Source organism: Lynx rufus, unplaced genomic scaffold (assembly GCF_022079265.1).
Source record: "Lynx rufus isolate CCGP_SWC_20201006 ecotype Redwood Valley unplaced genomic scaffold, mLynRuf1.p SCAF_5, whole genome shotgun sequence".
NCBI lineage: Eukaryota > Metazoa > Chordata > Mammalia > Carnivora > Felidae > Lynx > Lynx rufus.
Genome location: NW_025814867.1, coordinates 6,441,579 through 6,455,768, shown reverse-complemented (window position 1 = coordinate 6,455,768; position 14,190 = coordinate 6,441,579). Strand labels below are relative to the sequence as shown.

At 53.0% G+C, this 14,190-nt stretch overlaps 1 protein-coding gene across 1 annotated transcript in view; it reads right to left on the bottom strand.

Annotated features, from left to right (window-relative positions):
• XYLB (xylulokinase) overlaps positions 1-14,190 on the bottom strand; it is a 58,746-nt gene that overhangs the window by 35,055 nt on the left and 9,501 nt on the right. Inside the window, exons 3-9 of the mRNA XM_047100253.1 lie at positions 12,670-12,739; positions 10,836-10,916; positions 7,879-7,965; positions 7,126-7,254; positions 6,295-6,360; positions 4,905-4,977; positions 2,983-3,101 (exon numbers count right to left, since the gene is read on the bottom strand). Of these exons, the coding sequence (XP_046956209.1) occupies positions 2,983-3,101; positions 4,905-4,977; positions 6,295-6,360; positions 7,126-7,254; positions 7,879-7,965; positions 10,836-10,916; positions 12,670-12,739 (625 nt within the window). The remainder of the gene's footprint in view (positions 1-2,982; positions 3,102-4,904; positions 4,978-6,294; positions 6,361-7,125; positions 7,255-7,878; positions 7,966-10,835; positions 10,917-12,669; positions 12,740-14,190) is intronic.

Here is a 14,190-nt window from a genome sequence, read left to right as displayed (position 1 = left end):
GATCAGGGACACCCGCTGGACAGACCCATAGAAAACACAGCTATAAAAGAGACACTTCCCCCCCCCCCCTTTCCCTGACTTTACCTTAGTTCCAAAAGTTTGAAATAAATGATGGGCTTTCCTGGGGCCTAGAAAGAAATTTTGCTCCTTATAGCAAAATTTCAGTCTTACATCAGAATAAGCCATCTCCTGGGAGAGAAATGTCTCAGACCCCGTTGCCTCCAAAAACAGAGCCAGAGTCAGAGTTCGTGTGCAGGTGGCTTATTTGGGAAAGTGACCCCAGAAAACGAAAGGGGACCTGGGGAGGAGGGAGAGGCCACCCAAGGGTACATTGTCAAGCTGGTCACCACTGTGGGCAGCGTCCGAGGAGCCATGTAAAGTATCTGGGGGTTGTCCACCTGGGAATGGGGCGAGGGGCACATCTCCACAGGCAGTCACCCGCTACTGAAGGGTGTCCCGTGGGATGTTAACTCCCTGGACCTCCAGGTTTGCAGAGCACAAACACGGAGTCACAGAAGCCCTGGGCGGAAAGGGAGGGAAATGAGATCCCACCCCGGCAGGCTGCGGCCAGGTGACACTGAAAAGCCACAGCAGCTGGTCAAACAGATGGGTTAGGAGGCTGCAAGGCAGGGCTGGAGAAGTGTCCAATACCATCCATCTCCAGATACCTTCCTGCAAAAAATGTGAAAGCTGCCTGGGCACCACCTTCCGAAGAAGGGATGATGGGAAACACCGGTTCCGCTTGTCCCCGTCCCCCGACCCCCCCATCACGTGGGTGCATCTGTTACAAATGAAAACATGCTTTTCAGAATCGGTTCTTTTTGGTTCCTCAAGCTGCTAGTCTGTGCACGAGCTCCCTCCTGGAGGCATGTGTTCCCGGCATAAGGAAAACAAAGCCTGTTGCCGTGGACAAAACATTGCTTCCCATCTCACACAAAACCAGAAGCCGTGCACGGAATACCAATCCCAGAGGCTGGGCTGTTTCCTGTTGGCCCTTCCTCATTCCTTCTGCTGTGCTTCAGCAAGGCTGGGTCCTGAACTGTCCCCCTTCCGAGGCGGGGGACACCCCTCCCTAAGCTCTGTACATCGGTGCTGATCTCAGAAAAGTGCTTTTGTGGCCGGGACTCTGAACGGGCAGCACAAGTGGCAACCTGATCCGTCTCATCACCCTCCTCAGGCCTCAGGGACCCTTCTCCTTCCTTCCTGACATCCTCAACCATCCAGCCGTTCTGTGTGTTCCTGCCAAAGGGCCCCTGAGGGCAGGGCCCAGCTGTCTACTCCATTCTCCCCACAGAGCAGCCTAGAACTAAAGTCAGTTAACTCGGGGAAACCAAGGCAAATACACCCAGCCAGTGTGTATTCTGAATGGGGGTGTCGTGCTAATGGTTAAATGTTCTTCATCACACCGTTTGTCTTTTCGCTACAGAGTTGTGTGAGTTCTTTAGATATTTTGGATGCTAACTCCTTATCAGATATATGATTTTGAAAAAATTTTTTTAATGTTTATTTTTTGAGAGAGCGAGAGAGAGAGGGAGAGCATGAGTGGGGGAGGGGCAGAGAGAGAGGGAGACACAGAATCTGAAGCAGGTTCCAGGCTCTGAGCTGTCAGCACAGAGCCCGACGTGAGGCTCCAACTCATGAACCATGAGATCATGACCTAAACCAAAGTCGGACGCCCAACCCAGTGAATCACCCAGGTGCCCCCAGATACAGGATTTTTATGTATATTCTCCCATCCCATAGGTTGCCTTTTTGGTTTTCTGAAGTTTATTTGAGAGAGAGAGAAAGAAAGCACGGGGAGGGGCAAAGAGAGAATCCCAAGCGGGCTGTGTATCTCCAACACAGAGCCCCACAAGGGGCTCAAAATCACGAATGGAACCGTGAGATCATGACCTCAGCCGAAATCAAGAGTCAACCGAGGGACCCAGGCCCCCGGCCTCTCAGTTTTGTCGGTGGTTTCCCTTTGCTGTGCGGAAGCTTCTAAGTTTGACATAGTCCCACTTGCTTTTCTTGCCTTTGCTCTTGGTAGCAAATCCCCAAAATCATCACCAACACCTGTTTTTCTCCAGGAGTTCCATGCTTTCAGGTCTTCCATTCAAGTCTTTGATCCATTTTGAGCTCATTTTTGTGTGTGTGGTGTAAGAGTGGTCCCGCTTCATCCTTTCCCATGTGGCTGCCCTAAATGTTTTTGATATTGCCCTTGGGACCAAGAACTATCCTGAGCACTTTAAATGCATCAGCTCACTTACAGCGCACCTGGGTGGCTCCGTTGGCTGAGCGCACAGCTCTTGATTTCGGCTCAGGCCATGATCTCGCGGTTCGTGGGTTCAAGCCCTGCATCCATGCTAACGACGTGGAGCTTGCTTGGGATTCTCCCTCCCTCTCTCTCCGCTCCTCCCCTGTTTGTGCTCTCTCTCTCTCTCTTGAAATAAATAAACTTTAAATGCATCGACCTGTTTATTCTGCACATCAGTCTGACAACATAGAAAGTATCATTATTCCTTCAGGAACAATAGAAATGAGGAAACAGAGGCACAGACTAAAGTCACAAAGCTGGCAAATGGCAGAGACGACATTCCAGCCCGGGCAATACGGTGCCAGGGACTGCGTTCTCCGTAGCTTCCTGGCACCTCTTTGTATTTACTCCTACTCTCTGCCTCCTTCAAGCTTCAGAGGTGGTTCCTACCCCAAGAATTTCAGCATTCTGTGTATTTTTTCCTAACGTACGCAATCACCCACAACTTATACCTTCAACTTTTCTTCCTATCCTAATAAATTTCTAGCAGAATTTTCCTAAGTCCCCCTACCCCACACCTCACCGCCACGAGGCAGTCATATATACCTGCACCTGAGTACCTGCTAAATGCAAGGCACTGATCAAGACATTCGGCTTTGACTTATGTCAAACGCTTCTCTTGTACACTGCTTTCCCCGGTAGCTGCCAGCTCTTAAAGGAGCCATGCCGCCGGAAAGAGGACCTACCACAACGGAGCAGGACGGTACCGGTGAGCCAAGCTTCTCCTCTAAATGAGGAGCACAGGCAGCAAGGCAGACCCGCGACCAGACTTTGTCCTTGATCTGCAACAAATTCATTCCAGAACCTAAGGGAATGAAGGAAACAAGAAACAGAAACATCTTTAGAAAGGACCTTTTGGGAAAATGTACCAGTGGGGCAGAAGGCCAATCATTCTCTTGCAGCAAACTTACACTTGGACCTCTTCCCACCGGAACGTATACGGTGCGCCTGGGTCATTACGGAGCTGGCAAACATGAGGTCCGCGGGGGCCCTTGGAAACACACGGCCCCACCTCCTCCGCATATCCCTCATGGGCTCGAGCTCCACCATTAGCCCGCAAATCTGCAGCCCTAAGACCCGACAATACGTGGACCAGGCACTGTTCTTTGTGTCCCCTGGGTTCAAGGTGTCTGCTTGGAGGCAGCCCTGTGCTGATGTGGGTCAGCCCTCAGGATTTCCCAATCACATCTAACTTATCGAGGGAAGCTAAGCCTGTCTGAAAACAATCTACTGCTCCCGAGGCTTTCCTGAGGACGGCGAGGGGGAGACGAGCCAGAGCACAGGGGGAGGCCTCCCGTCTTCCTCCTCCCCTGGGTCCAGGCAGAGGCACAGAGACATCGGCCGGGATGCTAATGGAGTCATGCACCCAGGTGAGGAGGTCAGACCACAGGTAAATCAGGGGGTGACCTCTCAGGGGGGTGAGGACAGCGGCGTGGAGGGTCCGGCTGAGGCTGAAAAACGCGAACCTCTGGACCGCCCCGGGAGTGGGGCTGTGACTTTCCCCCCCCGCAGCACAAACAGCCCCAGGGGAGGTGTGGCGAACACAAGTGGACACATGCTGTTCCAGGCTTAGGGTTCTGCTGGGCTCACTTCTCCGGAGCTACCTGTGGGAACCTTCTCTTCTCCAGATTGTGAGTGAAGCTGGGGGACCGGCTTCCTCTCCCTGAACACTAGAATAACAGCTGGCATACGACAGCACTCAAACACTCCAGATGCAGTCCCAGTAGGCTCTGAGCATTCCAAGACTCCTCTGAAGCCACGTTCATAGGCCTGGGCTCTTGCTCTGCGTTCTGGTCCCCTCTTCTGTTGGCAGGCCTTGCAGCCCGGCCTCATGCAACAGTGCCTTCGGCAGCCTTGTCCCAGCTTTCCTTCCTCCCTGGCATCACCCGCGGTTATTTCGGGCAAGGTTTTGGACTCCAGAAGCTCACCACTCTCTTGCGTTCCCCAAGAAACAACTCCTGGGGGGAGCCAGGCTCCAAGATGGCTCGTGCTCAGCCCTGAGCCCTGGTGTTCACACCTTGTGAGGTCCCTGTCTTCCTATACCTGGGGAGGTCTGTTGTGACCAGTAGGGTGGGGCAGCAGGGACGGTACGACACTTCCAAGACTAAGGTGTAAAAGCTTCTGCAGCTTCCGCTTGACTGCACTCTCCTCTCATCCCTCACCCGGGGGGGGAGGAGGGGGATCCAGCTCCGGTGTGGTGAGTGGTCCTATGGGAGGGCCACATGGAGAGGAACACAGGCCGCAGACCAGTCCTGTCTGGAGCCCTGGAAGTGGATCCTCCAGCCCCGGTCAAGCCTTTACATGACTGGTCCTGGTTGCCAGCCTGAATGCCACCCCATGAGAGCCCCTGAGCCACACAAGCCAGCCAAGCTGCTCCAAGATTACAGACCTGCGGAAATTCTGTGAGATCATCAACACTTGTGGTCTTCGGCTGCTAAGCACCGGGGACACTCATTACACAGCAGAAGACAATATGCTCCCTTCTCGGCAACAGACGACAGGGCTAAAAGACTAGCACCCAGCCGGGTGGACGGGGCTCACGCTGCCCACAGCCCCACATGTGCACGTGCACACGGAACAGGCCAGCGCCAGGACTCTGAAGGCTTACCATCACTGCAGTCGATAGGAGAGTAAGACCCAAGGAACAGGGAGGCAGCAAAGCTACTGACCAAAGAAATTCTCTGTAAAAGGAAGAAACAGTCAGCTAGGACTCATTTCCATAAGCCACCGAATCCTCTGATGCGCACAACATGAGAAGAGCTTTCAATTGAGGAGGGAAGTGGAAACTTGGAGCAAGGCGCCCAGTAGTGGTAGTGACTGAGTATCTTGGGTACTAGAACATCTGAGTATCTGGATCACCAAGACTCCTTGGGAGAGCACCTCACGCTGCCGTTTCTGTTGGGCCATAGAACTCAAGTCCGACAAAGCAAAAAAGCAACAAGCCCTATGAAAAAGCCGTGCTTAGGGAAGTGGCTTTTCTACCCAGAATCCAGGAGGTGTGATGCCCGATCTCCTTCCTCCATCCCTGTGGTCTTTATATCTAAGTCACAAGGGAAGGGGGGATGTGTGGCCACAGGACTCAGAACCAACAAAGACACCCTCGGGGGTTCAGAGCAACTTAAGCGAAAACCAGTCCCTCAGGAGATGGAGGACTGATAATGGATTTCAAATGTTGGCCTGGGGGTCTGTGCTTCCACATGGGAATCGCCGGCCCTTGGACCACTGCAGAGAATGCCAGCACCTCCTGTCCCCTGTCCCCCCTCAGGCCACCTTGGTTCCACACGGAATCTGGAGAGGGTTTTACATCTCTGCCCTTCCCCTCCTCCCCGAAATCTACACAGCACATGCTGCAGAGTAATCTGGAACCCTGAGTCATTAAATAACAAACCGGATGCCGTTAACTCCCAAGATTAAAAAGGCACTTTGGTTGAACATTAGCTGATCGTTTTCTAATTATTCAGAGACGAAAATCACTAGCCAAGGTGTCAAGGCTGCTTCTCAGGCGGCATTAAGCGCCAGCTCTCGGCGACCGTGGTCCAAGGAATGAATCTGAGTTTCTGGGACACAGGCTCCGGTTGAAGGGCCACAGCTAGGGAGGGGTTCAGCTTTCCACATTTCTGGAGAAAACACTGAGCCCACACCAATCAAGTGCCTGGTAGCCATTTCCATGCAGGAAACTGAGAAGACGGAGACTAAAGGGCACCTGGAACTCCTACTCAGGTGGCCGGAGAAGACACCAATCCCCACTGCTCCCACCTTGCCCCTGCCCCCTGGGGTCAAGAGAGGCCCTGACTTCTCTTTCCCAAGATTCCATTCATTCCTTCCTCTTTGGAAACAGCTCGACAATGAGAAAAAAAAAAGCCAAACTGAATATATCATTTTCAATGTCTGCTAATGCATGCTTTTGGCCAATGCGCGCGAGATGTATTTACACTAAAGGTAAGTATCATAAAAGGAATTCAACTGTGACTGAAATCAAAGAGGAACGTTGAACCGACCTCCGTGTGTGAGTAGGCCTCGGGGTTCTGCTGGTAAATCTTTGCGATCTGGTTTCCCGTAAATCGCTGCAGAGAAGAGTGCAAATTCTTAAAAATCCATATCCTATGTGCAATGATCGGCTCTCACAAAGTGAGGTTAGCGTAGCATGCTCTGGATATTAGTACAATGGAAGCTTTCTCAAGGCCTCGACTCCAGAAACGTTTGCTGAACACCCTCCAGGAATAAGCCTCGCTCCTCACCCGCAAGGTGAGGGCGACGCTGACCAAGAGCGCCTGCGCAGGGTATTTTCCCCACCCTCCCCCCCCATTGTTCTCAAGGCAGGAGGGGTCACATGACTCCAGCTGCGCCAATCGCAGCCGGCCCTGGAAGGGTGGCTGAAGGCAGCGGGAACCGAAGCTGGCTTTTTGCTTTTTTGGAACTTTTCCAGGCGCTGCCTTACATGCACTGACTCCTCTCGGGTTCAAAACTGCTCGAAGTGTGGGTGCTATTTTTGGCCCCTGCTTAGAGGCTGAAGCGGAGGTGCCATGGTCGCCCCCGTACAGGGCCGCTCCACACGAGGAGCACAGCCACGTCCACGCCTCAGCTCCCTTCTGCGAAAAGGGCAACAGGAGGTCCGTCCTGGCTCGCCAGCAGCAGAGGGAGGCAGGACAACCGGGAGCAGACCCAGGGGCCAGACACCCACGTGTCTCCTGTGATTCCCCTGGGGGTGGGTCTGCAGCTGTGTCCTCCCAGACACCCAGGGAGAAGGGACCAGAAAGGACCAGAGCCAGCAACCGGACCTTCCTCCCGGGACCAACCCTAATGCCCAGCCCGTGGCAGGTGCCGCGCACCTCGTAGGCCCGGGAGCCTGTGAGGCAGCTGAGAGCCTGAGCGCCGCCCACCGCGGCCTCCAGCTGGCGACACTGGTCTGTGGTGCTGGAGTCCATCCACACCGGGCTGTCGCTGATGGAGAAACAGGCCTGGAGGGGAGGAACAAAGGCGCAGGCTGGAACGATGCCTGCTGACTCTGGGAGCCACCCTGCCCTTGGCGGTTACACTGCCAATCACGGCTGTGATTGCATGTGACCTCCCTGCATGTGACCTAGGAAGACCCACGGGCAAGCCCTTCCTGCCCAAATCTTGGCCTGGCTCCGCGGGGTCTCTCCCCAGAAAGCTCAAGGTTGAAGGTTCTAATAAGGACACCTGAGCACTGCAGGCAACGCTAGAGATGAGCAGCCAAGTGCAGTGTCACGGAGGCATCTGAAGCTGGGAGGCGTGGAGAAGACACAGCCTGCCTTCCCAGCATCACCAGGAGGCAGCACGCCCCATGGGGAGATCCCCGAACGGGGAACTAGCCAGAGCCATGCCAGACCGGAAGGGACCCTCGATGAGGACTGTTGGCACCCCACCCTCTGTTCAGACACCAGGGATACCCATTGGGGGGCAGGGCAGGGCAGACCATGTTCACAGCACTATTGCCCGAGCCAAGTTCCTATACCCTTGACAATGCACGAAAGCCCCAGACTTCAGGGCCTACAGGGGCTTGGGCCCTTCACCCCACCCCACAGAATTTTCTCAGACTCCCACAACATGGCCACGGTTACCTGCAGCTGCTTATGTAACGGGAGGTCTGGTGACAGGCTTCTCAGCACCTGGCTGGCCCCAGCCTTCCAGTATACACTTCCATGTTGCTGTCGAGGGAAAACGCACGCACACGTTCACGCGGCTACACACCGTTACCACTTTGGAGACACAGAAAGACTGCAGACCACACCCCGAAAGAAACGGGCTCCAAGCCTGCCCCTGCCACTTCTTCGTCACAGAACTCATCACCTTTGTGAGACTTGGTTGTCATTTCTAGAAAATGAGAGCTCTGCCCTGTTCGCCTCAAAACTTACAGGAAGGGTCCGAGCAAGAATTATTGGTCTGGATTTTGGTAATTCTGTAAAGTTGTATTTAAATATGTTGCTCATAATATTATCTGAAATTCACGCCTTCACTCACTCACCCATTCATTCATTCAACAGACATTTATTGAGCACCTAGATCATGCCAGGCAATGAGACAGATGAATAGGACAGTACTGTCCCTATTCTCTTGAACTGGGGTTGACGCAGGGAAAAAGACACAAACAAACAATTATAAAACCCCATGGATGTGCAGTGGCAGGCCAGCGAGAACACAGAGGAGGGGCATCTAACCAACTGGGGCACTCATGGGTAGAGGTGGACATGATTAGTAGGAAAGGAGCTGAGAGCTGAGTGTGTGGGTGTCCCATGCAGAGAGCAACCACAGGTGAGAGGTTGGCAGGCGTGAGGAATGGTGGCATTCTTTTTATTTATTTATTTTTTAAGTTTATTTATTTTGAGAGAGAGAGAAAGCATGAGTAGGGGAGAGGCAGAGAGAGAGAGAGGGAAAGAGAGAGAATCCCAAGCAGGCTCTGCACCAGCAGCACAGAGCCCGACACGGGGCTCGAACCCACAAACCACCAGATCACGACCTGAGCTGAAGTCGGACGTTTAATCACTGAGCCACCCAGGCTCCCCGGAATGGTGGCATTCTAAACAGTGGGCTGGGTCTCGGGTGGGAGGTGGTGGGGACAGCCTGAGCACCAGGGCCTTGACGTCCGTACTCAGGAGGCTGGGGTTTATCGGGGGGGTGTGGGAACTCTGGATTAGCAGGGGAGTGACGTGGCCAGGGCTAAATGTATGAAAGGGTTTGGGGGAGTCACAAAGAAGGTATAGGGGAGGCAGGGAGGCTGAAGCAGAGACCCAGAGAAAAATCGTAGACGTTCGGCCTGGGGCAACAGAGGCAAAATTGGAGAGAAGGTGTGGTAGATTCAAGAGTCATGTAACAAATCAATGGGACACGGGGACCCCCTTGGACACGGGGTCAAGGATGATGGGTGGGTCGTGGCCCTGGGGAAAGACAGACCACTCAGTCTAGCACAGAGGTTGGGATACCTGGCCATGGGGCCGGGGGATGCCCAGGAGGGAGAGGGTGTCCCAGCCTGAGGTTTAGGTAAGAGCAGTAGATGAGATCACTCAGAGAATCCATGTAGTTTAACAAGGACAGGAGCAATAAATTCCTGTCGGGTTAGGGAGAGAGAGGGGGAGAGAGAGAAGGTGGCTTTAGAAAACTCAGTAAGCACTCTCTGATGAGGATGTGAAAACAGGCTAATTAGGCATGGAGCAAAGTGATTCAGAGGATACGGCTCAACTTGGGTCCTGACTCCCCCTCCCAGCAGCTGTGTGACCTGGGGTAGGTGACGTCACCCCTCTGTGCCTCTGGGTTCCTATATAAATGGCAATGATAATAAAAGCAGTAGCTAGGGGTGCCTGGGTGGCTCAGTCAGTTGAGTGTCCAACTCTGGATTTCAGCTCAGGTCACGATCTCATGGTCTGTGGGATCCAGCCCTAAGTCAGACTTCGTGCTGACAGCACAGAGCCTGCTTGGGATTCTCTCCCTCCCTCTCTCTCTACCCCTACCCCACTCACGTGCATGATCTCTCTCAAAGATTAATAAACTTTATTTTTTAAATGTATTTGTGTTATTTATTATTTTTTATGTTTGTTTATTTTTGAAAGAGAGAGCACGAGCCGGGGAAGGGCAGAGACACAAGGGGACACAGGATCCAAAGCGGGCTCTGTGCTGACAGCAGGGAGCCCGACGTGGGGCTCGAATTAACAAACTGTGAGATCAAATCATGATCTGAGCTGAGGTCGGGCATTTAACCCAGGTGCCCCTTAAATTTATTTAAAAAATTTTTTTTAACGTTTATTTATTTTTTTGAGACAGAGAGAGAGCATGAACAGGGGAGGGTCAGAGAGAGGGAGACACAGAATCCGAAACAGGCTCCAGGCTCTGAGCTGTCAGCACAGAGCCCGACACAGGGCTCGAACTCACGGACCGCGAGATCATGACCTGAGCTGAAGTCGGCCGCTTAACCGACTGAGCCACCCAGGCGCCCCTTAAATTTATTTTTAAATGCTTATCTCCTTTTGAGAGAGAGAGAGAGAGAGAGAGAGAGAGAGCTCGAGCAGGGGAGGCACAAAGAGAGAGGGAGACACAGAATCTGAAGCAGCCTCTAGGCTCTGAGCTGTCAGCACAGCACCCGATGCGGGGCTTGAACCCATGACCCATGAGATCATGACCTGAGCTAAAGTTGGATGCTTAACCCACGGAGCCTCCCAAGCACCCCTAGAAGTATAATTTCTAACTTTGTTTCTGCTTCCAGGAAACACAAAGGCAATTCTAGTGCTCCAAAGCAGGCATCCTAAATGCACGGCAAACGCCTCCCCCCCACCCCACCGGAGGACCTCTATCCGGTTCTGCCTGACCCAGTGTCCTGTTCCGTATAATGCTTCACAGTACGAACTGCCTCAGATCCTTCAGCAAGGAGGCAAGCTATACATCCTCCGAGGTAGGAGGGCGTTAGGGGTCTCTACCAGCAACAGCAGGGGTGCAGTGGCTCTCAAGGACAAGCATTCCCTCCAGGGGAGCCCCACACCACTGCCCCACAGCCGCCCCGCACGCCCCATGGAGGCTGCTACATACAAACCTGGCCGGCCCCAGACAGGGCGAGGACTTGAGAGAAGTCAAAGCCCGAGGCCTTCATCCTCTCCAAGATGATATCCAAAGCCTGAGAAGACAAACAGAGCCCACCGTGACTGTCCTGAACCACTGAGTCAGGCAAGCCCACGAGCCTCCACACTGAAACCTAAGTGTTCGCCATCACCCTGGAGATGAAGAAGAGCTGATGGCCTGGGATACGTAGGCACTAGAATAATTAACCAAAGTAGAGATCAACCAAACGAAAAGGTGAAGTAGGGTAAACATAGTTTAAATGGACGGAATCAGAAACCACTGGTCCTCAAATTCTGCTTCTCCGATTTGTGACTTCCAAGCACTTGGTAAGAACAAGGTGGATCATACTGTGGTTTCTTTTCTCTGCATTTTCAACCCACCGGACCAGTGGTCTGACTTCACTGCAACAGAGAAGTGAAGAGTGACGTAGACGGCCCCGTCAGAGTGGGGACCAGGCCTAGACTCCCCACGTCCAGGAGCACCAGGCTGGAAGGAGTAGGTGGAGATGGTCGCCACTTGTCCCAATCCCCGTTCCACCCTCTACCATCTGGGTGCAATCTTCTTTTTTTGCAAGACCCAAGCGTGGGATAAACGGTGCTGCCCAGAAGAGCCTGACACTTGCCCTAAGGTTTCAGGGCAGGATTAGAGATTCACCCCAGGCTGCAATTCCCTTGAGGACAGAGCAGCCCCTGGAGCTCTGACCCAACTCTGACCCTATGCTGGGAGGGCTCCTTTCGCAGCCCTGGCTGTGGCTGCCAACTTGGCCCCCCTGGCCAAACCTCAGGCAGGGAGTGGGGCACCCCTGGAGCGGGGATTGGCAAAGCCAGAACAGGTCCAATCCTGACGGGCCTGCTCACGACTAGAAATCACGCGGCCCCACCCCCAAGCCTGGCTCTCTATCCAGTGCCCACTACCCCAAGTTAAAGCCTTGGCCTATCAGAAGCCCCCAGCATTATCAGTAGAACCTCTAGATCGACTCTTGCCCGTCACGCCCACCGTCCCTTGGTCTGGGGCTCAGCCCTAACAAGTACATTCTGGCTGGCCTGTCTGCTGGAAATCTGTCCTTTACCCCAATCCTCCAGTATGAGTCAGGGTCAAGTTGATAAAATGTTTAAAAATCACACCAATCGTCCTAACAGAAAGAATTCAGTATAGGGAATTAATTGCTTAGACCAGTGTTGGAGGCCTGAACAAGCTTTGGTGGACACATTAAGGACGGCCTTTAGCTGGCTCCCAGTTGTAGGGTCTTGGGACCCCTGAGGCAGACTCCAGCCCTATTATGCTGGTCTGTACTGGCCACACGCCTGGTCCTGTGGCTTCACGGGTTGCCCATATTTGGCTACAGGTATCTTCCTTTCTTGCTGGTCCTGAGCAGGCAGGCCTGTCTTGGGGTCCAGCGGAACCTGACTGGTCAGGTCATAAGCCACCGTTGAGAAGTTCCCCTGCTTCAAGAGCTGAGGATTCTGGGGGCTGAGCACGAAGACACCAGTGCTGTGTCTGGATCTCGGGGTAAAAGGGAGGCCACAGGGCCTGCCTGCAGAGTGTTTGGCAAAGGTTTGGGAAGGCGGCATTCTGAAGATGCTTACTCACTGGCAGGACTTGCCAAGTTCTCAGCACCAGACCTACAAGCCCTGTGCGTGTCCTCTTGGCTCAAGAGGACCAGTTGAGGCTGAGTCTAGCCTTAGGAACCATGCAGACTCCATTTCCCAGTGAGAACCTGGTCTCAACAGAGGGCTTCCCAGTAAATCAGCAAGTCCGCCAGTGAGACAGGCTGGGGACAGGAGAAGGTCAGGGATCCCTATGCTTACCCGGACCCACATCAGGACTGGAGATGTCACTGTCAGCCCATCCTCGTGAACGTGAACTCCACCCTGAGTCCTACAAGGAGAATAAGACAGTGTCGGCAGAGCCTTGGGCAGGGGCGCAGTGGGGGGCAGACCCCGGATCCCTCCAATGGAAGAAGAAATGCCCTTTCCCCAACCTCGATGGGAACAAGACTGAACAGTGCTGGCAAGATGGAAAGAGAAGTCCCAGCAATTGCTCAGTGGTGATGATTCTCAGGAGACACCAGCAAAAATGTGCCTTCTAAAGAGGAAGGACTCACCCTGGAAGGCAGGCATGGCGTCACTTGGCACTGTGGCCACGAGGGAACTAGCAGGCGCAGGGCTGGATTAAAACCCTCCCAAGCCCACTGGGGTAGGCATGTGCTACAGAAGTGCTGTGTCTGCGGGAGAACTTCTTGGCTCTCAGACCAGGGAGTCCTTGGATTGCAAGCCTGGAGAGTTAGCTGCCTGGGCCCCTCTCCAAAATCCAACCCTTTCAACTATGAGTTTAGAAAAAAAAAAAAACAAAACTCAAAACGAAAACAGGCTCCAAATCCATACCAAGATACTATTAGATAACCATGTGATCCAGACATTCTATGCCTAATTACCAGCCAAGAGAAATGAAAGTATACGTTCACAGACAGGTCTGTATACAAGTTTTCATAGCAGCCTTATTTGTAACAGTAGAAAACTGGAGTCAGCTTAGGTATCCCTAAGCAAGTGAATGGATAAATTGTGGCGCGTGTGTTACACACACCAGCAGGGAGATGAATCTCCAATGATCGTGCTGAGTGAAGGAAGCCAGACACAAAAGAGTACATATTACGTGATGCCATTTATATAACTTGCTAGAAAATGCAAATCCACCTGTTTTGTGGTTTCCCAAGTCCAGTGGGGGAGGAAAGGACAGAATGCAAAGGGGCACAAAGAATCTTAGGAGTGATGCAGATGGTCTGTATCTTGACTTTGGTGGTACTTTCACAGCTATAGGTCTGCCTCTATCAAAAGGCACTGAGATTGTACATTTTAACGGATGCCCTTTTTTTGTACACAAGTTATACTCAATAATACTGATATTTTTAAAAAGATACTGTTAGGGAAAAAAGTGAAAAAGAGCAGCAAACTTTCCCATAGACAAAAGGGGCGTTCAGGTGGCTCAGTCAGTGAAGCAATGACGGCTCAGGCCATGATGTCATGCTTCATGAGATCGAGCCACACGTCGGGCTCTGAGCTGACAGTGTAGAGCCTGCTTGGGTTTCTCTCTCCCCCTCACTCGCTGATGCTCTCTGACTCTTTCTCAGAATAAATAAACTTAAAAAAAAAAAGAAACTTGTTGGGGCGCCTGGGTGGCTCCGTCGGTTGAGCATCTGACCTCGGCTCGGGTCATGATCTCGTGGTCTGTGAGTTCGAGCCCCACATCAGGCTCTGTGCTGACAGCTCAGAGCCTGGAGCCTGCTTCGGATTCTGTGTCTCCTTCTCTCTCTGCCCCTCCCCCACCCATGC